General features: G+C 45.0%; 1 protein-coding gene across 3 annotated transcripts; it reads left to right on the forward strand.

The window, feature by feature from the left end:
- Nucleotides 1-236: 236 nt before the first annotated feature.
- On the forward strand, nucleotides 237-24,604 carry LMAN2L (lectin, mannose binding 2 like). 3 transcript variants are annotated; one of them, XM_082427351.1, is made up of 9 exons: nucleotides 237-461; nucleotides 1,674-1,792; nucleotides 4,823-4,940; nucleotides 5,753-5,835; nucleotides 18,000-18,032; nucleotides 19,119-19,280; nucleotides 19,373-19,487; nucleotides 22,676-22,795; nucleotides 23,125-24,604. In XM_082427351.1, the coding sequence occupies exons 1-9, from the start codon at nucleotides 275-277 to the stop codon at nucleotides 23,265-23,267; spliced, it is 1,080 nt and encodes a 359-aa protein (XP_082283477.1). In that variant the 5' UTR covers nucleotides 237-274; the 3' UTR covers nucleotides 23,268-24,604. The 3 variants fall into 3 exon arrangements, with proteins under 3 accessions (XP_082283477.1, XP_082283478.1, XP_082283479.1); XM_082427353.1 differs by lacking the exon at nucleotides 237-461 and adding an exon at nucleotides 501-1,584; XM_082427352.1 differs by lacking the exon at nucleotides 18,000-18,032 and having other exon boundaries at nucleotides 238-461.
- The last annotated feature ends 131 nt before the right edge of the window (nucleotides 24,605-24,735 follow it).

The raw sequence follows: 24,735 nt of genomic DNA on the forward strand, positions 1-24,735 counted from the left end.
CTCTAGAATGCATGGACGAAATGGAAATCACTACGTATCCCAGCAGGCCTAGTGGCACTCAGGACAAATGCAAATAAGGGAATCCAGGCATTCGGCCACGCCCCTTTCCCGAGTTGGCAAGGCAAACTGGTGCTCAAGCCAGCCAATCGGTGAAATGCTCACCTGCGGGGGCGGGGACTCGACGAGAGCCAATAGGACGTGAAGCAGGTGGTTCCATGGGCCAATGGCTTGGAGGACGGGGCGGGCTTTCGATGAAGGGAAGGCAGTGGGAAAGATGGCGGTGGCCTTGGAACCCTCTGGGTGGTGGCAGCGGTGGCGGCGGCGTTTGTCGGCTCGGGATGGGTCCAGGATGTTGCTCCTTCTCCTTTTGTTGGGGTCTGGGCAGGGGCCACGGCAAGTCAGGGCGGGTCAAACGTTCGAGTACTTGAAACGGGAGCACTCGCTATCGAAGCCCTACCAGGGTGAGGCGCCGGGGGCGAGGTGGTCGTGCATGGGGAGAGCTTCGGGACCTGAGCTTGTCCGTAGAGGCGGGGGCGGTGAAGGGCTTCATGGCCCCCAGGATGCTGCCGGCTGTGGGTGGGGGCACCGGGGGCTCTCGCTGTGTTTGGGAGCCACGGGTACGAAGGGCAGGGGCCCGTTTACCCTCCTCCCACCCCGGAGTTAGCCCTGGAAGTTTCCAGCAGGTCGAAGCCGGGCTCTCGGATGCCACTAGCGCCGGGCCTGGAGGAAGGGGAGCTTAGAGTTGGACAGGAGGAATGTGGGAAGGGGAGAGAACTGCGACCGACGGGAGTGATTGAGGGCCACTAGCAATGAGCCGGGCGCCGGATGGAGCTGTGGATGTGCTAGAAATAAAGCAGGCGGCAGAGCTAGGGTAGAACTTGGCCGGACTGAGAAGATACAATTCTGCTGTCAGTTAAGACACGTGTTCTTCTCCAGTCCAGGAGCCCTATTGATGAAAGAGGCTGGTTAGCTTTGCTCTGTTTAGTGTTCGTAGGCCGCTAGGCACAACTTATCAACCAGAAAATTTACATGGTTAGCTACAAAGAAGACCAAATCCGTGTAGATGGCTTAATTAACACAAGTCTGTTTCCCCACTGGAGGATATGGGGACAGCAAACAAACAAAATCACAAAGTGCAAGAGTATATACACTGCTGCTAAGGGTGATTATTTACTTAGCAGATGCATCCAGTGCCTTCTCGTTGCTAATACTGTGGGTTATACAGACACAAAGTTCTCACTCTCAAGGGGCTGATAGTCTGAGGTAAGGGGAAAAGTAGCTTCACACTTGGATTGTTCAAAGAAAGAATGTGATTAAGTCCCAGAGCCCCAAAGGGTCAAGCTCTTTTGGTATAACTGGGGAAATTTTTTAATTCATGGTGCTAAAATTTACTCACATACAAAATGGGGAAAAATGGATCTGAGCTATGGCTACTGTGGCGTGGATAAAGTGACAGCTCTGATGTGCTCTGGGGTCTTCACCTGAGAAAGTCTTTGTGAAAGGAAACTGTAAAGATGGTAAGGAGTTGAGATGTAATGAGTCACAGAAGATGGGAGATCGAGTGACATGAAAGGGGAAAAAAAGGTGATGACTCCAGCTTTCGGAGGGTCCATGGTGGCTTTCTGAACAGGTTGGTGTTGAAGAGAATGAACTGATCTACTTCCTCTCCGTAGGTGTAGGCACAAGCAGTTCCTCCCTGTGGAATCTGATGGGCAATGCCATGGTGATGACCCAGTATATCCGCCTTACCCCAGATATGCAAAGTAAACAGGGTGCCCTGTGGAACCGGGTGGTAAGAATCTTTCTCACTCCTGTGTTGCTGACCCAGAAAGTACTAAAAAGTTCACCAGTGGCATACTGACTTAATTTCACTGTCTATCCCAGTATTCTGTCTTCTGTGGATATCAAGGATTTTCATTTCAGAGATTATTATGACCTTCATAATGAAATCAGATATTCAGGGAGGTGCTCTGTTGCCCTAAGTATAACAAATAATCAATTTTGATTCTATTTTCTGAAAATAGAAAAATAGCAGTCTTTAATTCCTGATTGACATGATAGTGTTATTTTGGAGGTTAATAAGTTAACTCATGTTTAATTACTTTGCTTTGTGAAATAGAAGACTGCTCTTTTAAATTTATCTCAAGCTTCATCCCAGTAACACCCCCACCCCTTGTTATTTCCCTTTGAGTCGAATTTTAAATTTTATTTTCGTGTAAAAGCCACTTTGAGCCCTTGGTCATTTTATTTGTCCTTCTTCTCTGGGCCTTTTCTAGCTACATTGTCTTCCTTGAGGTATGGCGGCAAGAAGTGAATGCAGTATTCCTGGTGTGGCTGCACTGTGATTTTGTACAAGTGTAAGATGATGCTTTCTTTTCGGTTTCCAGGGCTCTTTCTAAATCTTTTATGACCACTTTTAGGAGTGACCTTGGCATCCTTTAACACTTTCTCATGGGTTCGCAGAAGCTAAGAACTTACTTGTACATGGTTTTTATCATTAGTTGTAGACAAGTGAATCTCAGAAAAGGAAACGATTTATTTCCCCTGTTCATTTTGTGTGGCAGAGAATTCTAAAGGAGCAGCGGGATGAGAAGTTTCTACGTGGAGCTGTTTGCACAAGCTGGCCCCTTATCCCAGATTGCAGTGCTGAACTCGGTCTTGGACAGAATGCAGGGCAGTGTGTTCTGGTAGAAGAGGTGAAGGGCTGGCAGTTGAAAGACTTGGGTTCTCAGTCTAGCTGTATCACACACCCACTGTGAGCCCTGGCAGTTATTTATCCTCTCTCACTTTGCAGTTTCTCCAGCTGTTAAATGAGCTTCACAATATCTGTTCTACTTGCCCACCAGGGTTATTGTGAGAATAAAATAAGGCAATAGACATGAAAAAGCTTTGGAAAGTTAAAATGGTTACAGAAGTGTGCTGTTGTTTGTTACACCTCTGTTACAAGGTTCACTGATACAGGTCTGTGTATTATAAATGATTGTGTCCAGACTTTGCTGCTGTCTTGCTAGCTGTCTCTACGTAACCCTTTTATGTAGCAGTGATTCTAGTGTAGTGTCTAGTTATCTTGCCCTTTTTCACATTCTCTGATACCTGTATTTTTGGTATTTGACTCTCAGAGTGAGCTTTGGCATTGTTTCTGAGTTATTTGAGTAGGATGGATTTGTTTGAGCAGTTCTCAAATTTGGCTGTCCACTGGAGTTGGTGGCTGGGTCCCACCCCCAGAGATTCTGAAATAATTGGAATGGGGTGCAGCTTAGACACTGGGATTTTTAAAAGCTCCCTAGGTGAATCTAATATGCAGCAAAGTTTGAGACCCACTGTTAGACATAGCCCTGAGCAAAACTGTATAGCATTGCGCTACACAAGGCCAAGGATAAATGGCAGACACCTCTTGGCTCAGTGTGAACTTCTCTGGCCCTACCCTCTTCCCAGGGGCATCATACCTACCCATTGGCTATGGGGCAGCTTCCTGCCACTGAATTTCACTCTTGCTGTGAAATCTAAATGAAATAGCAGAAAGAGGAGAACCCCGAATGACAACACAGGGATTGGGCTCATCAGAGGAGGGAAAGCTATTGGAGATGTCAGGGTTGTTTGGTGAACTCAGGAGTATCCACACCCCTTTTATTTTTGACTACGTACTCCTAATACTAACACTTTTGGAAGATTTCCCAGAAATTAAAAATGAAAACTGAAAATAATCTAGCAGTATGTTGCTCAAGAGCCAGAACAATCTTTTTTTTTTTTTTTTTGGCCACACCGCGAGGCTTGTGGGATCTTGGTTCCCTGACCAGGGATTGAACCCGGGCCCTTGGCAGCAAAAGTGCGGAGCCCTAACCACTGGACTGCCAGGGAATTCCCCAGAACAATCTATTTGGAGGGCCTTTGGCTGAACCCCACTGGTCTATCTGCTCTTCCTTCCCTTCTTTCTTCATGGTGAACTTTAACCAGGAGCCTCTGCAAAACAAACACCCACTCTGGTTTGAAAGTGGGTTGAAAGTGGTTGAAAGTGTTCAACTATTTAGAACACTTAACCATCCACTTACCTCCTTCTCCATTTTTACAAGGTTTTGATACACAATTCAAAAGAAGAAAAACAAGAGTCTGTTTGGTAACCACCTCCTTAAATGTTTTTCCACCAGAGGCTGTCCCTGTGCTGGGGGTGGTGGTGTTCTCCTTTGGTGCATTTGTGCTCCTTGGCCGTGGGCTTGAGGTTGGTGGGGGCATAGCTTACCCCTTCTCAAGGGAACTCTGGGGTGCCCCTCAGCTTGGCATAGGGCCAAGTCTAGCCAATTAGAGTTGTTTATAGCATCTGCTAATTATTCCTGGAGACCTTTGCGGAATGACTTAGCTTATCTTTTTCTTTTGTAATGAATGGGGCTTTGACCCTTTTTGAAATCCAAGCTTTTTAGAGTCTTTCTGTCAGAGGGGCGATCTTAAGTTGCAGATGAGTGTTAATTAATCAGCCACCTCTGCTCTGTAGGCTGAGATCCTTTGCTGGGTGGATGTAGGATCACAGTGCTCTAACACGAAGTTCTCTTGTCTTTTCCAACTTTGGAGTGCTATCCTGTTTCTGTTGGGAGATGGTGAAGATAATGGGGAGGTTTATTCACTTTTCATATTAAATATCATATACAGTTGAATGGCTCAATCTGTTTAATTTTACCACACAAACACTTAGGAAGTCTTAGATCTCGGTTTTACCCCTTAGCCTCACGTCACCTGCATTTGTGTTTTCCGAGTCTGTAGACTGTGCATGAGGGCCTGAGGGCTTCGCGTTTCATGTTCCTCATTGATTCTAGGGTTTTATTCACTTTAGCCATGTTTCCTGAGAGACTGGGAGTTGCAGGTGCACTTCAAAATCCACGGACAAGGGAAGAAGAACCTGCACGGGGACGGCTTGGCGATCTGGTACACGAAGGATCGGATGCAGCCAGGTACTGGGACCCTGGGTTGCTCTTGTGGGGTGTGTGACAGGCCTGCTTTTTTGTGTGCCCTATTTTTGAGAAGGGCGCGTCTCCACAGTGCCAGCGGTTTTCCCTCTCCCTTGACGTCTGTAGATAAAGACTGGCCTGTCTAGTCTCTAGAATGGGGTCTGAGTCCTAAAAGCAGCTGAACTTGACTCATCCCGGGGTGATTTCTTGCTAATTGGTAACTTCCGCTTTCCCTTTGAAACCTCCCGGCCCGTTGGCTGGAGGAAATCACTGCCTGTCCCGAACTCTGACATTGGGCACGCTGGTTTCTTCTGGGTATGCATAGTGACCGATCTCAGAACTCCTGAGTCAGGAGAAAGGGGAAGAGTTATCTATTTTTCCTTGTTGTGCGGGAGCCATTGCTCCAAGTTATGGCAAAACTCAGCCTGATTTGACCTGATCTCTTCTGCAACAAGAAGTGGAGACTTGGGAATTCAGTTCTCTCAGGGGTGTAGTCGTCACCAAGCGTTTGTGAAGCAGAATTCTTTAGGGGCGCCTTAGCAACCAGGTTGGATCAGGGAGCAACTGGGGTGCTAAACAGGGTGGCGCTGGCCTTCTCTCTTTCCCCGCCTTTAATGACAAACAACTGCAGGTGCTTACTGGGTGCTTGTTACAGGCCGTGCCCTTCACTGGGTGCTTTTACAGCTGTTTCCTCATCTTAAGGAGAGGCTGGGGAGTCTTTTGAATTTCACTTTTTCCTCTGTCATAGTGATGTATTATTCCTTTATCAACTCTTGGCTTTATTTCACTGTTCATCATCTGTTCTCTCTCTCTAGGGCCTGTGTTTGGAAACATGGACAAATTTGTGGGGCTGGGAGTATTTGTAGACACGTATCCCAATGAGGAGAAGCAGCAAGAGGTAATGGCAAGTGTCAGAGCTTAGGTCAGCTGCCCTGACGTCACAGCCCTTTGCCTTAGGAATGTTGTTCAAGAGGAAACAGAGGGGAAGGAAAGTGAGGGGTTCGGTTCTATTTTCTTCACCTGCTGAACTTCAAGAGTTAATGTCTATGTCAGGGTTTTTTCTAGATAGAGCTGTTTATGGTGCACAGTCTTGGGAATGGCTCTCGCGAATGGGGGCTTTTTCTTTAGTGTTAACAGTGTGCTGTCTTGTGCACGTTGGGAGCCCCGAGGCTTGAGCATGCGTGGCTGGTTGGTGCTGTGGCTCCTAGGCCAGCACAGAGCAAGCTGAATTTAGGTACCTCCACTCCCCTGACGTCCTGTATCACTGCTGAGCTCTCTTCTGCAGCTGCTCGCCCTTGCCAGCATCCTTTTCTTCTCCCTCTTCTCAGAGGACTGCACAGCAAGTCTCCTCTCCTCTAGGAAAGGCTGTAAAAAGAAATTGATGAAATCTCAGCATTTTGTTGAAACCCAGTATCTGGCTGTTGGCAGAAGCTTCTTTTTGTTAGCTGACCCTGAGTGTTCTTAAGTACTGTCTTATACTAGCAACAGGTCTGTGCTCGCTCTGTGCCTAATGGCCCTGAGAGCAGATGGTGGGAAGATGATTAGGACACGTTGTTGCTGGGTATCCTGTTGCTAAATAATACTTAGCAAGAAAGGCAGGATTAGGAATGGAGGCAGAACTTACTTTACTTTTTTCCCCAGAAGTTCCTTACGAAAAATTTCAAACTCGTAAAAAAATTGGATGAACAGATCATTGTATATACAACACCCAGATTGAACAGTTTTTCACATTCCCCACAGAGTTCTGCTTAGAGGAAGTGGAAAGTGAGACCTGAGTTAGGAGAGGAACCTTTGTTGTGGGTCAGTTATAGACTTGCTTCTCCACGTTGCTTCTGGGCTCTTCTTCCGTCCATCAGACCTCAAGCACTTTGAAGGTGCCAGGCCCTGGGGATTAGCGAGACCAGCACAGTCCTTGCACTTCGGAGCAGGGGTGCTCCGGGGGGCTACAGGAAGACCCAGCAGGAGCATCTAACCTGGGGTGGGACGGTGGTGGTGGGGACACTGGTTGGAACAGACTTCTTCCAGGAAGTGACATTGACGTTGAAATCTGCAGCATTAGGAACCAGTGCAGAGGGAAAAGCCATGTGTTAAGGTGATAAAGTTAGAGAAGGGAAAGTGGATGTGAGGGGAAAAAGGGGGGTCAGGGAGAGATGAGGGTAGAAAGAAAAACAGGGCCCTCAGTCTCGCCATGTTCCAGGGCCGCCATTCACATTGCATTCTTTGCTGCTAACACTCTTCCCTCTTGAGCAAGCTAACTGGCCCGTGAGATTGAGCAGCGTCTCCTTGGGTGGTTGGTGGCTTGGCTCTTTAGACCGGCAGCAGAGCAACCTGAACGTGGGTGACTCGTCCTCACCGTGCACATTGTGGGGCGGGTTCTGAAGGGTGGTGTGTCTGTTGGGGAGTCTGGGTTTCTAAGTATTTTAAGGGGGTAAGTGCATTAAAGGATTTTAATGAGGGGAATGTCATGAGAAGGTTTGCAGTCCCGCTGAAGAAATAGTGGTGGTAGTTAGAAATACATCTGAATAAGAGGTGTGGGCTTCAGGGCTTGACTAGAGTTTTAAACGTGGCTCCCTGTTTCTCCCAGAAATAAATCGTTCAAACTCTTTTAGCTTCCATTTCTCCATCAGATAGGAGTAAGTCTGGTTGAGAGGGCAGATCTGATGGGCCTCATTTTGTAAGGAGAGTAGATGTTAATCAAAAAAATTAGTTTCAGATGGTAAAAATCAGGACTTCTTCTCTGCCTTACTCCCAGCTGCACTTGGAATTACCTGGAGAGCATTTAAAACTATTGACGTCCAGGCCCCAGGCTCAGAGAGCCTGATGCTGTTTGTCTTAGGTGCAATCTGGGCAACCTTACTTTTTCAAAGATCTCCAGGTGAGAGTGCCATACATAACCAGGATGAAGAACCCCTGGATCAACGTCAGGTCATTGTTTCCTTATTATTTATTAAACAAATTTATTTATTAAAACTAAATTTAAAAAGAACGAATAAAAGCAGTTTCAGTTTTTTAGTGGCTGTTATGTGCCAGGTACTTTACAGTTATTATTTTGATCCTCATCAAATCTCCTTATAGTCAATATTATTTTTCCCATTTTACCAATGCATAAATAGAAGACTGGAGAAGTGTCTTGTCTAAGGTGACAGCCAATATAAGGTGGAGCCAGATTTTGAACACTGGTCCATCTGATTCCACAGGCTGCACTTTTAATTATGGTGCTCTGCCACCTCCCATCCGTTTTTTCCTTATGCCAGGATGATTTCCTTGAGAACGGAGATATTCATTCTCGGCGTGATCTCCTCTGCAATTTCAGTTCTCAGAGCTTATGCTCAGTGCAGAGAGTGGAGAAAGTGTACTCCTCTATACATCCCAACGACCTGGTACTGTCTTAGAGGGTGAAGTCAAATGTGTTTTGTTAGCGGCATGGTTTTCTTTGACATCATACTTGAAGGTGCCAGGCATTGTTCTAAGTGCTTTTACATGTCTTACCTATTTATCCTAACAACCCCTTGGGGTAGATATTATTATTATCCCTACATTATGGGTAAGATACTGAAGTACAGAAAGGTTAAAAAAAAACTCGTCAGTGACACCCAGGTAGTGGGTTTGACTCCAGAGACTGCAATCTCTTTATTTTGCTTTATTATTTTGAGCTCATAAGGAGAGGGTGACAAATAGAGTACCCTTTGAAAATTTGGAAACGTCCTGTGTTGGAGGTGTGCTGGACGAGGAGGAGAAGGAGCAGGCAGGAAGGGCTGTGGAGCGATTCAGCAGCTCACTCAAGGCAGTGGTAAAATTGTCTCTCTGGTTTCTTGTTTCCTTGTCACCAGAGTGCCCTTGACCTTGTTGCTCAGTTCACTGTCTACCACATTTGTTTATGAGGAAATATTGGGAAAATACTAGCAACATTAATGCATCTGAGAAGGGGGTGAGGGAGTTTACGATTTAAGTTGTGTTTAGGCTTGGCTCCCTGAAATCAGGACACGTTGTTCAAAATCACATAACCTCAGTTCCCCCATGAGCAATATAAGAATTGTTGTTTAGGTAAGTCAAGAGCTTGTATTTGAAGAACAGGGTACCACCTGTGCCACAGTGAGATTGTCAGGCCGTACATGGCTGTTAAAATAATAGTTGAAGAAATAGAAAATCTGGATAGGTTGAATCGGTAATTAAAAAGTGACTCACAAAGAAAAGCTCAGGCCCAGATGGCCTCACTGGTAAATTCTACCAAACGTAAGGTAGAATTAATACCAATTCTCAGACCCATATGAAAAATCAAAGGAGCAGATGCTAACCAATTCGTTCTTTGAGGCCAGTATTATCCTGATACCAAAGCCGGATAAAGACATCACAAGAAATGGAAAGTACAGACCAATATCTCTTGTGAGTATAGATGTAAAAGTCATCAACAAAATACTAGTAAACCAAATCTAGCAACATATAAAAAGGAGTATACACCATGTATAAATACACTGTATTTATGCTAGGAATTCACAATTGGTTTAATATCTGAGCATTAATATGATAGACCATATTAATAGAATAAAGGACAAAAACCATATAATCATATAAATAGATGTAGAAAAAGTATTTGACAAAATTAAATACCTTTTTATGATAATAAGAATACTTAACAAATTAGTAATCGAATTCCTGATAAAGGGCATTTATGAAAACCCTACAGCTAACATCATACTTAATTGTGAAAGACTGAATCCTTTCCCCCTAAGATCAGGAATAAGGCAAGACTATCTGCTCTTGCCTCTTCTATTCAACATTGTACTGGAGGTTCTAGTCAGGGCAGCTAGTCCAGATTGGGAAGGAAGAAGCAACGATTTCCCTTTGTAGATGATGTGATCTTATCTATAGAAAATCCTAATGAATTCACAAAAAGCTATTAGAACTAATGAATTCAGCAAGGTTACGGGATATAAGATCAACATACAAAAATGTATTGTGTGTTATATGCTTGCATTGAACAATCAGAAAATGAAAGTAAGAAAACAATTCCATTAACTATCGTCAAAAAGAATAAAATACTTAGAAATAAATTTAACCGAAAAACTTATACTCTGAAAACTATAAAGTATTGTTGAAAGAAACTGAAAAAGAGCTAAGTCAATGGAAAGACATCCCATGTCATGGATTGGAAAATTTTGTGTCATTAAGATGGTGATACTCCCCACATTGATCTACAGATTTGAGGGAATCCCTATCTTTCAAAAGCCTAGCTGGCTTCTTTGCAGAAATTGACAAGCCGATTCTACAATCAGTATTGAAATTCAAGAGAACCAGAATAGCCTCCTCTTGATTAAAGAGGAGCAAAGTTGGAGGACTCACACATCCTGTATTTAAAACTTACTATAAAGCTACAGTAATAAAGACAGTGTGGTACTGGCGTAAGGATAGACATATAGGTCAATGGAATAGAATTGAAAATCCACACATAAATCCTCACAATTATGAACAAGTGATTTTTGATAAAGGTGCCAAGTCCATTCAATAAGGAAAGAATCATCTTTTCACCAGATGGTGCTGAGACAACTGGATATCCATAGGCAGCATAATGAAGTGTTTCCCTACCTCACACCATACACAAATGTTAACCCAAAGTGGATCAAAAACTAAACGTGAATCACCAAAGTTAAGAAGTTTTATACTTTGAAGGACACTATCAAGAAAGTGAAAAGACAACCCATGGAATAGGAGAAAATAAATGTGAATTGTATATCCGATAAGGGACTTGTAATAGTTCCTTATATATTCTAGGTACAACTCAGTAATTAAAAAGATGGCCCAAATGAAAGATGGCCCAAATGAAAAATGGCCAAAGGATTTGAATAGATACTTCCCAAAGAAGAGATATAAATGGCCAATAAACACATGAAAAGATGCTCAACGTCATTAGCTATTAGGGGCATACAAATCAAAACCACAGTGAGAAAAAAAGACCACAATGAGATGCCACTTTATATCCACTTGTCTGTCTAAAATAAAAAAAACAGATGATAACAAGTTTGGTAAAGATGTGGAGTAATTGGAACCTTCATACACTGCTGGTGGGGATGGAAAATGGTACAGTTGTTTTGGAAAACTATTCCATAGTTTTTCAAATGGTTAAATGTAGAGTTTATATGATCCAGCAGTTCCACTCCTAGGTATATACACCCAAGAGAAATAAAAACATGTCTACACAAAAAGTTACATGAATGTTCATAGCAGCATTATTCATAATAGCCAAAAATGGATCCAACTCAAATGTCCATCAGCTGATGAATGGATAAACAAAATATATCTATACAATGGGATATCATTCAACATTAAAAGGAAATGAAGCATTGATACATGCTTCAATGTGGATGACCTTTGGAAAGATGCTAAGCAAAAGAAGCAAGTCACAAAAGACCACATATTGTATAATCCCATACATAAAAAACGTTCAGAATAGGCAAATCTATAGAGACAAAGTAGATGAGTGGTTGCCAGGTGCTGAGGGTTGGGGGCTGGGGTGGGGAGAGTGCACAGGGTTTCTTTTGGGGGTGATGAAAGTGTTCTACAATTCATTGCGGTTATCATAATCTTACCTGTGAACATACTAAAACCCATTGGATTATAGATTTTTTTTTTTAATTAATTAATTAATTAATTTTTGGCTGTGTTGGGTCTTTGTTTCTGTGCGAGGGCTTTCTCTAGTTGCGGCAAGCGGGGGCCACTCTTCATCGCGGTGCGCGGGCCTCTCACTATCACGGCCTGTCTTGTTGCGGAGCACAGGCTCCAGACGCGTAGGCTCAGTAGTTGTGGCTCACGGGCCTAGCTGCTCCGCGGCATGTGGGATCTTCCCAGACCAGGGCTCGAACCCATGTCCCCTGCATTGGCAGGCAGACTGTCAACCACTGCACCACCAGGGAAGCCCCCAAATTATAGATTTTAAATAGGTGAATTGTGTGGTATGTGAGTTACATCTTGGCATTGCTAACTTTTTACAATGTTGATTAAAACACAACCTGATCATCTTTTCTTGGCACCAGGAAGTCATCAGCTGATGGTCATCCGTTTCTCAGGAGAACCCAGATGTTGGTGAAAAGTTGCAGAGAACTCAGTAGCAGTCTTGGAGCAGGAATGTCTTCTCTCAGTTGAAATCAGAGTATGGTGGCAAGAGGCCTTCCTGGAATGAGAGCCCAGAAGTGCAGCCCTTTGCAGCCTTGGCCCTCATTCTTCCCAGTGAGACCTTCAGGCCTCACCCCTGGAGGCAGAAACAGCTGGTTGGAAAGTGGTGCGAGCAGCTCACTGCTCTTCTCAGATCAGGCCAGCTTGGAAGTCTAGTTTGAGGTGCTTCCTGTATTTTTTTAATGTGATGATTGTTTTTCCTCTTTTGAAACTGGAAGAAAATTAACAATAATACGCCATTCCAATTGAAAAGCACATTCCCTCAAATCTTTATGTTGATGAAGACACTAATCCCTTTTGGTCTCTTTATTGTTGGTGGACAGAATTTTTACAGTATTAAAGGAACTCCATAACTTCTTAAATTCTCTTGTTGTTATACTACTTGGATGTGACTTAGGTTTTTTTTTTTTTTCTCAGTCCTTGGTGAGGCAGTGTTTTCTAAGAGACACTCCTTTGGAAACTAGGTCCAGCAATCTCTCAGATGTGATTAGGCAGTGAGGCTGAGCTTCATTGATGAGAACTAGTTTTCAGGGGAAGTAGAAATGTACGGCTTTCTGGTAGATTTGAATACAATAGGATTTTACATACAGTGTCAGGAGATTCATGGGTTCCCCACAGTAGAACTATAGACAAGATCTCCTATTCCATAGAGTTAACCAGAAGTATTCACATACTACCATAATGGTGGTTAGCAGTGAGATTAAGGTGTTGCCTCTTAGGCTGTGTTCTGCATCTTGGCCCTTGTAATCTGGGTAGGTGGGTTATGAACTTCAGTGTTTGGGGCATACCTCGAGTTTAAGGTTTCCTGATTTTACAGTACTCTATTGAAGTCCCACATTACATGGTTTGGGTTTGTTCTAGTTGGGGATCACAACTAAGATAAATGGGATTAAAATCATTCTGTGAGTTTAAGAGTTCATGATAATTAATGTTCAAGTATGTGAAGCTCTTCCAGGCAGTCAGCTGGCCTGGAGGCTGCACTATTCCGTATCCTCCAGTTGAGGAGCTTTGAGACTTGGAGACAGAGTCACAGCTAGTCTAGTTTAGTAGGAGTTTGGGGGCTTATGGAGCAGGGGCCTTCTCATGCTGCTTAATCTCACTTATGTTACCCATTCTAAGTAGGATGGGTATTGCTCAGTTAACCAGTCACCTCTTTCCAGATTCCTGCACAAAGGGTTAGTTGGATGAAGATTACTGTAGGACCAGCGACTTAGAAAGTTTTGAAAGTCTGAAAAGTGTCTGTCTGGGAAGTGGCAGTGAGTGTGTTCTGTTGGTGAGCCAAGGGGAAGGTCACAGGGAGGTGTGAAGGGAGGTGCTGTAGAAGAGGCATTTGTTTTGTTAATTCTTATTTTTATGTAAAAGCTCATTACAGAAAAATCAGAAAAGACTAAGACAGAAACAGAACTATACACACCTTTTTAAAAATGAAAACATTGCATCTTATTTAACATACTGTTTTTTTTAAACTTTTTTTAATTTTGAAATTTTTTAGACATAGAAAAATTGAAAGTGTGGTAAATACTAGATTCAGATTAATCATTAAAATTTTTTAAATTTTGATATAATTTCAGACTTACAGATAACTTACAGTAATGCAACAAAGAATTCCAGAATGCTCTTCACCCAGATTTCCCAGAATGTTAATGTTTTAGTACATTGGCTTTGTCCTTTTCTTTTACGTGTATATGTGTATGTTTGTGCCTGTGCTCATGTGTGCGCACACACACGCGCGCGCGTGTGTGTGTGTGTGTGTGTGTGTGTGTGTGTGTGTCTGACCTCATGCATATGTGTATATTTTTTTCTGAACTACTTAAGAGTAAATTGCCTTCATCATGTTTACTTAATCCTAAATTCTTCACTTGTTTTCCCAAAACACAGTGATAAAAATCAGGAACTTAACATTGATAACGATATTATTATCTAATCTATTGACCTTATTCGATTGCGCCAGTTGTCCCCACTGTGTCTTTTATAGCAAAAGAAAACCCCAGATCCTGTGTTGCATTCACTTGTCATATCTCTCCTTTCCTTTAATTTGGAGCCATTTTCCAGTATTTCTTTGTGTTTCAGGGTATATTAGAGACTTAGGTTTTTTGTTTGTTGGTTTGCTGGTTTTGGTTGTAGCTAAGAATATACCAACCATTGTTCCATACTGATTGATCTTGAGAGCAGTGTGGCATAGTGATTGAGCCAGGGCTCTGAGGCCAGACTACCTGGTTTCAAACCCTGCTTTCACTACTTAATACCTGCGTTATCTTAAACAAGTTTTCTTAACTGTGAAATGCAGATACCAGTACTACCTCTTAGGGTTGTGGGAATTAAATGAACGCATATGTGTACATTACTGAGTACAGTGGCTGGCACAGAGTAAGCTCTCAAAAAACGCTAGCTATCCATATTCACACCACTAAGTGACATTCCCAGGGACGTTTTATCGACATCTTGGCAGTAGCTGGTGTGGCTCTGTGCTCTCCCCCTCTCCTCCCACCTTCCTTTTTTTCACATCTAGGTTCCAGGGAGCAAACTTGGCCAGCTTTCTCAACCGCACTGGGGTTTAGGTTGGTAAACCTGCTTTAAGAGAGTGGCGCCTAGATGCTGGTTCATAGACTCGTATTGGTTGGTTACAGAGTTTCACTGGTTTAAGAATAGGAACAGTGAGGTGACTTTTCATAAATGCGAAATGTTTTATTAATTAGTTATTTATTATAAAATTATATAGTTCTTTCTTTTTTTGGTTTAAAATGTTCTTTTTAAAAATGATGTTTATTATAGATGGTTGTCCTGTCATTCATTATTATATTTTAATATATTTAGTAGGCAAAAAAAAAAAAAGCAAGAAAAGGCAAACCTATTAATCCCAAAAATATGTTTAGAGATTTTAGTGGTCCATGACAGCCAGTGGTCTGGGAATTACTGCTCTAAAAGACATATGTTTGGCTTTGTGTCTATATATGAACACCTGTGAACAAGATATCTAAAAATTCATTAATTTGGTCATCGGTTGAATGAACATTTATTGACTCCCTTCTGAATACCAGACACTGTTCTAAATGCTTTACATATTTCATTTCATCTTCATAATTAACCCTGTGAGCTGTGTATTATTCTCCCTGCTTACAGTGAGGAAGTAGAATCTCAGAGAGATTACACAGGTGTGAGTGGTGTAACTGCATTTAGAACCCAGGTCTCCCTGATTACAGAGCGCCGTGTGTGCTCTTGTTTACACCTAGTGGTTTGCAGCCTGTGTGCTTTGCACCTGTGGAATTTTAGCATAGGATCCACACAACCACAAGTTCATGAGTCTCTTTTCAATCAAGTTACGCTGAAGGTGCAATACCGTGTGGAGGGCCTTGTAGTACAAAAAGTTGAAGACATCTCCCCACCTTTCCGACATCAACCATTTGGACAATAGGTGGGAGTTCCTAATTTTTGATGACTCTTAAATTAGGAATGAAACTACCACCTTTGCCGGAGTCAGGGTGATTCTTCTGCCTTTGGTTCTGGCTATATATAGGCTGCTTTCCAAGGAAAGAAAATTAGCTGCTGTGTCAAATGAGTGGGTACCCAAGGAACCCTTCAAGAACTCCTGACTGGGCATAGAAGTTAAGATGAGGGCTTCCCTGGTGGCGCAGTGGTTGAGAGTCTGCCTGCTAATGCGGGGGACACGGGTTCGAGCCCTGGTCTGGGAAGATCCCACATGCCGCGGAGCAACTAGGCCCGTGAGCCACAACTACTGAGCCTGCGCGTCTGGAGCCTGTGCCCCGCAACGGGAGGGGCCGCGATAGCGAAAGGCCCGCGCACCGCGATGAAGAGTGGCCCCCACTTGCCGCAACTAGAGAAAGCCCTCACACGAAAACTAAGAGACCCAACACAGTCATAAAATAAATAAATAAAATAAATAAATAAAGTATTAAAAAAAAAAAAAACTAAAACTAATGAAAAAAAAAAAAAAAAAAAGAAGTTAAGATGACATTTAAAGACATCGTTAATGTGAGGTGTAAAGTGGAAGACCAAGTCAGGAGTTGCTGAAGTAGACAGATTCCAGCTCCAAAGCTGTGGGACTCTGTCTAGGGCAGTATTTCTTAACTTTGGCTGCACATCCCAGTCGTCTGTGGTGCCTCTTAAAAAATACATAGTCCCGTGCCCCATTCTAGACCTACTGAGCGAGGCTGTTTGACTGCGGGACCCACGTGTACGTGCAATTGAAAAGCTCCCCCAGGTCATGCTGAGGCCCAGCTTGCCTCTGGCTGATACTGGACGATTGGCTGCTTCACCAGCCTGGGGAAGAGTAAGGCCCCCTTAGGTCAAGGATCGCTGTCCTAGGCACTCCCTTGAAAGTTACAACTTCAACGTCTGATCACAGGTGCTGGGGTTGATAAATGAAGCAAGCCTTGGGATCATCAGAGCTCACGAGGGCATTTTCAATCCCTTCTTTCCCTAATTGTTCACTGAAGTTATGGGCTTTCTTGTCAGAAGCCCATCTCTGTAAACTGCTGATAACATACTCACGATTCCCTTGTCCTGAATGATAGTTGTAGAAGAGTAGTTTTCCAGCAGTTTAATCATCCTCTGATTCATTTCATACCTTTCTTTAGTCCTGTACATATGCCACCAGTGGCACGAGAGAAGAGCAGCTGCTCTGAGGCTCACCCCAGACCCTTGCTGTGGCCTGTAGGGGGCTGGTGTGAGCTGGCTGCCTCCTCAGCTCACACCAGTTCACTAGCTGGGTTGAAGACACCCCTGTCATCTTCCAGTCCTTGAATATGCTAACCTCATGCTTCTTGTGCCCTCAGATTTTTTGGTGGAGTCCCTGTAACTACTTGGGTCTCAGCTCAGATGTTGTCTCCTCAGAGAGATGTTTCCTCATCATTCTCTATTGTGTTACCTATTTTATTTTCATCATAGCATTTATCAGTCTCAAATGATTTTATTTACTTACTTATTGTTTGTCCCCTCCACTTTAATGTCAGCTCCATGAGAGCAGATGTCTGCCTATCTTGTTTGCCATTGAGCTCCTAGTATCTGGGACTGTGCCTGGCTCGTAATAGGTGCTCACTAAGTATTAGCGGGCAGGAACGCTTTGGGTTCTACACCTTTGCCCACACTTCCTGTAGGGCAGGGCCGAGCTGAGCTTGTACAGGTATCTCTTGTTGCTAGTAGCTTAGAACTGTAGCAGTTTTCTGGAGCAAAGCTAAACATGCTTGAACCTTGTGATTTTTCTAAGTCTGTCCTGCTGCAACGTTTTTCTTGCCCGCATGTTGTCAGTTAGAATAACTGGAAATATATGTCCATAAGGCTCAATTACAGGGTAGATGATCCCTTTGGATTAGAGTTAATTTGATAGCCTCTCAAGTGGTGGGATTTTTGTCTTCTGGGCAAGAGCTATATCCTGAGATCCTGGGCAGTAAAGGACATCTTGAATTTGGAAGAATTTAGCCCTATTTATCACTCCTGTCTCTCCCCTTGCTAAAGAAATACTATAGTCTGGGTACAGACCAACTCATGGCCTGACTTTAGGACTGTCAGAGACATAAGTGAGGCCTGCTTGGAGAGTGTGATACTGTGTGTTTTATAAAGTTTCGGAGAGTTTCAGGACCCCATGTGGGTTAGCGGGGTCTTCCTAGTGGACCCCTTTGAGAATCTCATGATAGCAGCAGACCCTCTCCTTAGAAAATGTACAAACACCTGTGCATATAGTTTTGCCTATAATTTTGAGGGGTATGAGGACTTGCGAAGTGCCTTCCACGGACCCTAAAATTCTGTTTGGGGATTTAGATTGGTTTGCTCATCCACCACAGCTGGGTCATAGCTCGTCCATGGCTGTTTCTTTCTGACTTGGTCTCCTGTCTTCTGTGCCCTCTCTTGTTTTTATAATAACCTGCTGGACCCCCTCAGGCCCAGAAGAGGCGATACTCTCCCGGAGTCCAGGTACTCAGTTCTTGACCCACCATGGCCATCCCGTACTCCCTATGTGTCCATCCAACATTTGCTACTGTTTAGAATCCGTGTGGCTGTTGTCTCAGGAGTCACCAGTCTCTGATTTCGACTGCATCTTCACCTTGCATGTTGATTGTTTAGGACAATGAGGGATTCACCAAAGAAGTGGCATGTCTCATGTTTCCTGTCCTTTCATCCCCCTGCCTCTCTGCACTGCCTTAGCACTGGGCTTGTTCTGGAATGGTTAGCTCAGCATTTCTAGGGAAGAATTTGCTCCACGAGCCTATTGGAGAGAGAGGGCCTCTGAAGTAGGCGGGAAAATGGGTGGCATATGGGGAAACTTTCAGTGGGAGAACCTCGCCCTGAGTATTAGTGGGAGAAGTTATGTGTGGTGAAGCTTAAGTGGGCTGGATGGTCTTTTGACTAAGAATAGTCATCTGTGGCTGGAGAACACCACCTTGCAGCCTGGTTCTGGCACTGCCCTTTCTGAGTCCTAATCCATTTAGCATCATATGCTTATAGAATTTTAGAATTTGAAAGGTGCTATCCTGGATGAAAAGATTTCCCTGATTGAACAGGTATTTTCGGAATACCTCTCTGTGCAAAATACTTGCCCTGGGAGGGAAGGGATGGAGCTAAGGTGGACACATGCAGAGAGGCATAATAAATGATTTTTCTCTTCAAGAAGTTGACATGGCAATTACACACACACACACACACACACACACACACACGAAGAAAAGCAACAGTCTTGGGTAGACTGTAAGCGCCAAATGGCGATCTTTGGGAGGACTCCAGTCAGACTCCAGAGTGTCAGAGGGGCCATTTCAGACCCACCCAGATGGGTGCAAGGAGGATTCCCGAAGGCAGGTAGAGAGGTCAGTCACTTCTGGGCCATGTCCCTCGAGTGACCATCTCAGTGTGGGTTCTCGGGGGCTGCTACTGATGAGACAGAGTGGTTGTCTGGTCTGCTGTGAGGAGCTCAGCTTTATGTGCAGAATTCCTGATGCTGTTTGCACAGGTGTTCCTAAGCGTACTTCCTCACCGTTCTCTGCTTTTCCTTCCCTGCTTTCCCAGCGGGTTTTCCCCTACATCTCAGCCATGGTGAACAATGGCTCCCTCAGCTATGATCACGAGCGGGACGGGCGGCCTACAGAGCTGGGGGGCTGTACGGCCATTGTCCGCAATCTCCATTATGACACCTTCCTTGTGATTCGCTATGTCAAGAGGCATTTGGCGGTGAGTCCCTGTTCTGGACCTGTTGGCGATATGGGCTGTCTCGCTCCCGCTTCCGTGGCCTGGCCCTGATTTATCTCTTCTTTTTATTCTAGATAATGATGGACATCGATGGCAAGCATGAGTGGAGGGACTGCATAGAGGTGCCCGGTGTCCGCCTGCCCCGGGGCTACTACTTTGGCACCTCCTCCATCACTGGGGATCTCTCGGGTACTGCCATGTGCGCTCCTTACTTGCCCTGACTGAGGTCACATCTCGATAGGCAGCCTGGGTGAGGCTTCTCAGAGGGGAGAGCCAGCCAGGCGGAGCTCTGGCAAACAAGTGCCCTGCGAGCGCTTATCTTCCTGCATTCTCGTGTCCAGATCCCTTAAAAGCCCAGGCCGGGGGTTATCTAGCACGGTTGTCTTCGGGAGACGTTTGGTGCTAATGGAAGGCAGTGTTTGCCTCTGCATCAAGCCAGCTCTTCCAGCCTGTGTTCTGAGTTCTGTGCTTTCCTGTTTCTTGTGCCTCTTTTTATAGTCAGGTTCCTGTCCTTTCACCTAGTGTGCTTAGTTCCCTTTCTCTTAACAAAGCTTTTCCTTGACTCTGCCCTCCCTCTTCCGACCCTCAGACTCTCCTTTGTGCTCAGACTTTTGGATGTGTTGTGTGTGCAGATGCTTGTGTTTCCAAGACATCCACCTCTGTAAATTTACCACCGTGGTAAATGCTGCACTCAGGCCTGTGTCTCTGCCGTGCTCTTAGCACAAGTATCCTTCTGTTTCTTTGCTGTTCTGTGTGCTTGCTGTTTGTCCTCTCTTCAGCTTGTTTGACCAATTACTCTGAAACCCCTGCCTTCCTTGACTTATGTGGCATTAGCAGTACCGGGCTCTTCTACTGTTCTCTCTCCTCTGGATTTTCTTCCTACTTGTTTCCGATGAGAAGCTTCTTTTATGTGCTTATTCTCTCCCTTGGCTTTAGCATCAATCATAACGTCTTTTCAGAAGAGGTAAAGAATTAAACTTTTGGTTCTTTTGATATAATGTATTATGAATGAAGCTAGGAAGAAGTAGAACTTTCTTCTGGCAAGAAAGAAAGGCAAATACCCATCTGAAATGGGCAGCATCCACTCAGTTTCAGCCATTGTTGCCGATAGAAAATGTGGGCTCAATGAGGCCATGTCTTCTAGTTTTTCAAGAGACGCTGGAAATCTGGATTTTTTTAATGAAATCTGATTTTGTAAATCCTGACAACTAATTTTTTTTAAAAAATCAACCTTATTGAGATATGCTTTCCACATAACAGAAGTATATAGTGTGAAGAATTTTGACAAATATTTACATATATGTAAGCACCATCCCAGTCAAGATACAGAATGTTTCCATCAGGGAAAAGTTCTCTCGTGCCCCTTTGCAGCATTCCTCCCTTACCGTGCCTCCAGGCAATGATTGATCTGCTTTCTGTCACTTATAAGAGATTAGTTTTGGCAGCTAGTTCTAAATACTGTGCAGGTAGGCCAGAGCTGTGGGACATCTTACCTTGGCACAGGTAAAGGGAGGCACAGGCTGGAGATCTTTGCTATGGAATCTTGTTATGCGACTCAAGTTGAAAGAGGTATCCCTGTCCACAAGTTTCCTTTGAGCTTGCAGGCTTCTGGGACCTGCTCAGTTAACCTCCTGTTGTACTTGTCAGTGGGAAGTTGTTCCCAACTGTTGGAAATGGCCAAAGAGAATAATTTTTTGTTTATCCTAAGGAGTCCTTTGTTCTAAGTTCTTGGCGATAATGCCTAGGTTAGTACGTCCATGTTCTCCGCCTGTAGGGTACCCCTAAATACAAATTGCGTCTTTCTATTAAGGCCTTTCTTGTTAACATCTTAACTTGTTTTGCTGTGGATTTTTGGAAACTGCTGAGAAAGGACACATCACAGCGTCCCAGCCTTCGATGCCCCTCCATTGTGAGGAGGATCACTGTGGCTCTTTATCTGTCCCATGGTTTAATCTCAGTCCTGGCAGAGAAAACAGTTTTTCTGATTGAAGGTACATCCAGTTTTTTTACCTGGGGGTCCGCTAAAGAGTCTAAGAGTCCAAGCAGCTGTAAATGCCATCCTGATAATAGAGATGGCAAGAAATCCAGTCCGCAGTTACCAGCCTAGTAGCAATGAACACCCCTAGCACTCATGTTCGTGGTCTCTTCATGCCAGTGCCAGTGCCGAGAGGGGCAAGAGCTTCTTGGGGATTTGGCCAATGCCAGGTCTAAGGTAGGAGATACAGGCTGCAAACTGCTAGAAAAGCAAGGAAGATGCCAGAAACTTCTGGGTTCGCGTAAAAGGACTTGGGAGCCAACTTCAGTAGGCTCCCACTGGATAACGTGGGGTTGGGTTGAGCATCAGTAAGAGATACAACTTCAGTGTGTTGAGACACGTCAAGTATGTTTGACTGTCTGAATTTATAATGTTACTTTAAAAAAGGAGAGAAAAAAAAAAAAAAAAAAAGGAGAGAAAAAATTGAGTCCCTAACTTCTTCATCCTTCTCTGGTAATTAATAGTGAGATTCAGGGCCACAGTTACTGCAAGGAATTAGGCACAGTCCAGACGGGAAGTGTGTTCCAGGCCAATAGCTGTGCCCTGCTCATGGCCCATGAAACAGCTGCTGGGAGGCCCTCTCCTGTCTTGCTTGTGTGTGTTGTCCATGTTAAAGGGAAGCTGTGGGGCTGCTGTGTCTCCTTTCGCTAGAAGGTTTTACGTGTGATGGGGGGTTAGTTCTTGTATCATCTCTAAATTTTATTTTATTTTTACTTATTTATTTTTATAACATTGACTTTCCTTTTTTATATTTATTTATTTACTTATTTATTTATTTATTATGGCTGCGTCGGGTCTTAGTTGTGGCTCGTGGGATCTTCATCGCGGCATGCGGGATCTTTCGTTGTGGCACGCGGGCTTCTCTCTCTCTAGTTGTGGCGTGCGGGTTTTCTCTCCAGTTGTGCACGGGCTCCAGGACGTGTGAGCCCTGCAGTTGTGGCCCCGCAGCTCCAGAGCGCGTGGGCTCTGTAGTTTGCAGCACGCCGGCTCTCTACTTGAGGCGCGTGGGCTTAGTTGCCCCGAGGCACGTGGGATCGTAGTTTCCCGACCAGGGATCGAACTCGCATCCCCTGCATTGGAAGGCGGATTCTTTACCACTGGACCACCAGGGAAGTCCCTCTCTAAATTTTAAAATTATATAGGTAATGCATGCTTGTTGATAAAAACTATAAATACAGGATAATGTAGACTATTCCCTGTTCTTTGTCCTTATTTTTAGATGAGAAACAGAAGTTTCAGTTATTTTTTTTCAGGTCACTGTTTGTTAGCTATGGATTAGAAGCTTGAACCGAGACACTCTTTTCAGGGTGGCTTGAGTAATCCTTGTTCTCTTTTTCTTTAGACAACCATGACGTCATTTCCCTGAAGTTGTTTGAGCTGACGGTGGAGAGAACCCCAGAAGAGGAGAAGCTGCATCGAGATGTGTTCCTGCCCTCGGTGGACAACATGAAACTGCCCGAGAGTGAGCACGGGGGATCCTGGGGAAAGGCCCCATGGCCCGTGAGGAGGTTGAGGGCTGTGGGGGTCTGGGGTGACATGCAGTACAGCTGGCGGGGCTGCCTCTTTTCGGGGTTCTTCTCCGAAGCACTTGGAGCACTTGCCCCTGCTTTCTCACTTGTCTCCGTGTTACAGATGAGCAGACTGTGGGCTGTTTAGGTTTTAAATTGCGGCATCCGGAAAGGGAGAGTCTGAGCTCTAGCTCCCAGAAATGGGGACTTGATAGCTTGTTGGTTGGTCCTTCCCACTGGGCGGGCTCCCTCATTCTGACTTGCTTCTCTCTTGCTTCCTTAGTGACAGCCCCGCTGCCACCCCTGAGTGGCCTGGCCCTCTTTCTCATCGTCTTTTTCTCTTTGGTGTTTTCCGTATTTGCCATTGTCATTGGGCTCATACTCTACAACAAATGGCAGGATCAGAGCCGAAAGCGCTTCTACTGAGCCCTCCTGCGACCACGACCTCTGTGACTGTCACCCAGGAGCATGGGAGGAGCAGGCACCGGCCTGAGCACATAGCCAGGCGGGTCTTCTCTCGTCTCCAGCAGCTGGTCAGGGACTTGGTTCTGTCACTGGAGCTTTGAGTTCAGGGACGCTGCGTTCCCAGGGTCACCCATGAGGATGTCTAACTCTGGATCAGGAAGCCCACCCCCCCCGGGCAACGCTGCTGTGATGTGCCTTTCCCCACAGTCCTGCCACTTGGGAGCGAAGAGGGATGGAGAGAACATAGGCTGTCATGATGCCAAAACCACTGGAAAGAGTTTCATAGCCCAGGCTGCCTTGTTGTTGCGCTCAGAGGACCCTCGTACTTCATTCTTAAATCTGCAAAGACTAGAAAACTGATAACTCCTCATACCTTCCAGCCATCCATCCACTGGTTTTTGCTTTTTGTCTAAGCCTCTCTCCACCTGAGGAGCTTTCCTTGGAAATCTGGATGGAAACTTCTTCCCTGCCTTGCCTTCCTCTCCCTCCATTCATTGTCCTCTGCAGATGCAACCTGAGCTGGAAAAGACACCTGGCTGCCTCTCTATTGGGGCCTGGGGCTGCAGAACAAACTTGAGTTTCACTGACCCTCATTAGGTGGCCGTAGGGAGGGGGCATTCTGCTGGGGCTCACTGCTCTAGCCTTTGTTCCTGCGGGTGGATCTTGGTTCTGTTGGTGTGTTCATGACCCTCGCAATTAGGTCCCTTTAGGCCCTCAGCCAGGTTTGGCTGAAAGCTGGTGTGCAGGTCAAGAGAAGCTTGGGAGACGTCACGGATGCAGTGGGACTAACTGTGAAACTGACTGCTCCACGTTTTGACGCCGAAAGCAACATCTGTCACATGATCTGACCACGTGGAGATGTTTCTGGACTCTGGAGCCCGCTTAGCTGCATGTTTTGTGTTCATCATAATTTTTGGAATCCTACTTAGAGTGTTCAAAATGTAAGGAAACTTTCTTCTTATAGCCTGAGCTTGGATACTCCCCAAAGAGGAAACCTGGCTTCTCCTTCTTAACGGACAAGGAATGGTTGTTGTAAATCTGGAAGCAGTAGACCCCCGTCATCTGTGCCTGGAAGAGTTCACTGTCATTTGAGCAGCCGAGCCTGAGTGTCCTCCTCTGTGGGTCAGCCCTGATTCCACTGCCTTACCTGATGCGGGGTCACGTGCTGCTCACCCGTCTGCCCTGTGATTCCATTGCTAACAGGCCGGAGGCTCCCTGGAGGGCTTGGACTCTGAGCTCTCCTAGCCCTGTGCTCTGTGGCCTGAGGGAAAGTCTCAACATGGCTGATGGAAACCAAACATGAATTCCTGAGTGGCCTTCCTTTTACGGGTGGGTTTGGCTGAGCCTTAAGCCATCCACCCTTGCCCTGCCTTCTGGGTTGGGAAAGCCCGCTGCTCAGCCCTGAAGGAAAGGAGGGTTACCTTGTCTG

The sequence above is a fragment of the Balaenoptera physalus genome (genome assembly GCF_965194825.1).
Source record: "Balaenoptera physalus genome assembly, chromosome: 15".
Lineage (NCBI taxonomy): Eukaryota > Metazoa > Chordata > Mammalia > Artiodactyla > Balaenopteridae > Balaenoptera > Balaenoptera physalus.

Excerpts from the sequence above, each read along its gene's own strand:
- LMAN2L (XM_082427351.1), top strand. The coding sequence starts at position 275 with ATGGCGGTGGCCTTGGAACCCTCTGGGTGGTGGCAGCGGTGGCGGCGG. Across the intron at positions 19,488-22,675 it reads CATCACTGGGGATCTCTCGG|ACAACCATGACGTCATTTCC; the intron begins GTACTGCCATGT and ends CTTTTTCTTTAG. Across the intron at positions 22,796-23,124 it reads CAACATGAAACTGCCCGAGA|TGACAGCCCCGCTGCCACCC; the intron begins GTGAGCACGGGG and ends TTGCTTCCTTAG.